Below are 586 nucleotides of genomic sequence, written 5' to 3'. Positions count from 1 at the left end.
GCCTGCGTGCCCCATTCCCAGCCCTGGCAGGTGGCACAGGTGACACTGACAGGTGACACAGGTGGCCCAGGTGACACAGGTGGCCCAGGTGACACTGACAGGTGTTCATTGCCCCCACAGTGACACAGGTGGCCCAGGTGACAGGTGACACGCGCGTGGTGGGCGGCCACGCCTGCGTGCCCCATTCCCAGCCCTGGCAGGTGGCACAGGTGACACTGACAGCCCTGGCAGGTGGCACAGGTGACACTGACAGGTGTCTGTTCCATGTCCCCACAGTGACACAGGTGACAGGTGACACGCGCGTGGTGGGCGGCCACGCCTGCGTGCCCCATTCCCAGCCCTGGCAGGTGGCCGTGCTGGACATGTACAAACTGTACTGCGGGGGAGTCCTGGTGGCGCCGAGATGGGTGGTGACAGCGGCGCACTGCACCACACCTGGGTAAGGACACACCTGGGGACACCTGGGGACACCTGGGGACACACCTGGGTAAGGACACACCTGGGGACAGGTGACACACACCTCGGGACACTGCACCACACCTGGGTAAGGACATACCTGGGGACACCTGGGGACACCTGGGGACAC

The 586-nt window shown here is 65.2% G+C and overlaps 1 protein-coding gene across 1 annotated transcript in view; it reads left to right on the top strand.

The window, feature by feature from the left end:
* Nucleotides 1-586, top strand: part of LOC102039456 (kallikrein-14) — an 8,330-nt gene that overhangs the window by 1,535 nt on the left and 6,209 nt on the right. The window contains exon 2 of the mRNA XM_031065733.1: nt 277-439. Within this exon, the coding sequence (XP_030921593.1) occupies nt 277-439 (163 nt within the window). The remainder of the gene's footprint in view (nt 1-276; nt 440-586) is intronic.

This window comes from Geospiza fortis, unplaced genomic scaffold (assembly GCF_000277835.1).
Source record: "Geospiza fortis unplaced genomic scaffold, GeoFor_1.0 scaffold624, whole genome shotgun sequence".
Classification (NCBI taxonomy): domain Eukaryota; kingdom Metazoa; phylum Chordata; class Aves; order Passeriformes; family Thraupidae; genus Geospiza; species Geospiza fortis.
Note: the sequence above shows the minus strand (reverse complement) of the source record. Positions and strands in the feature narration are given on the sequence as shown.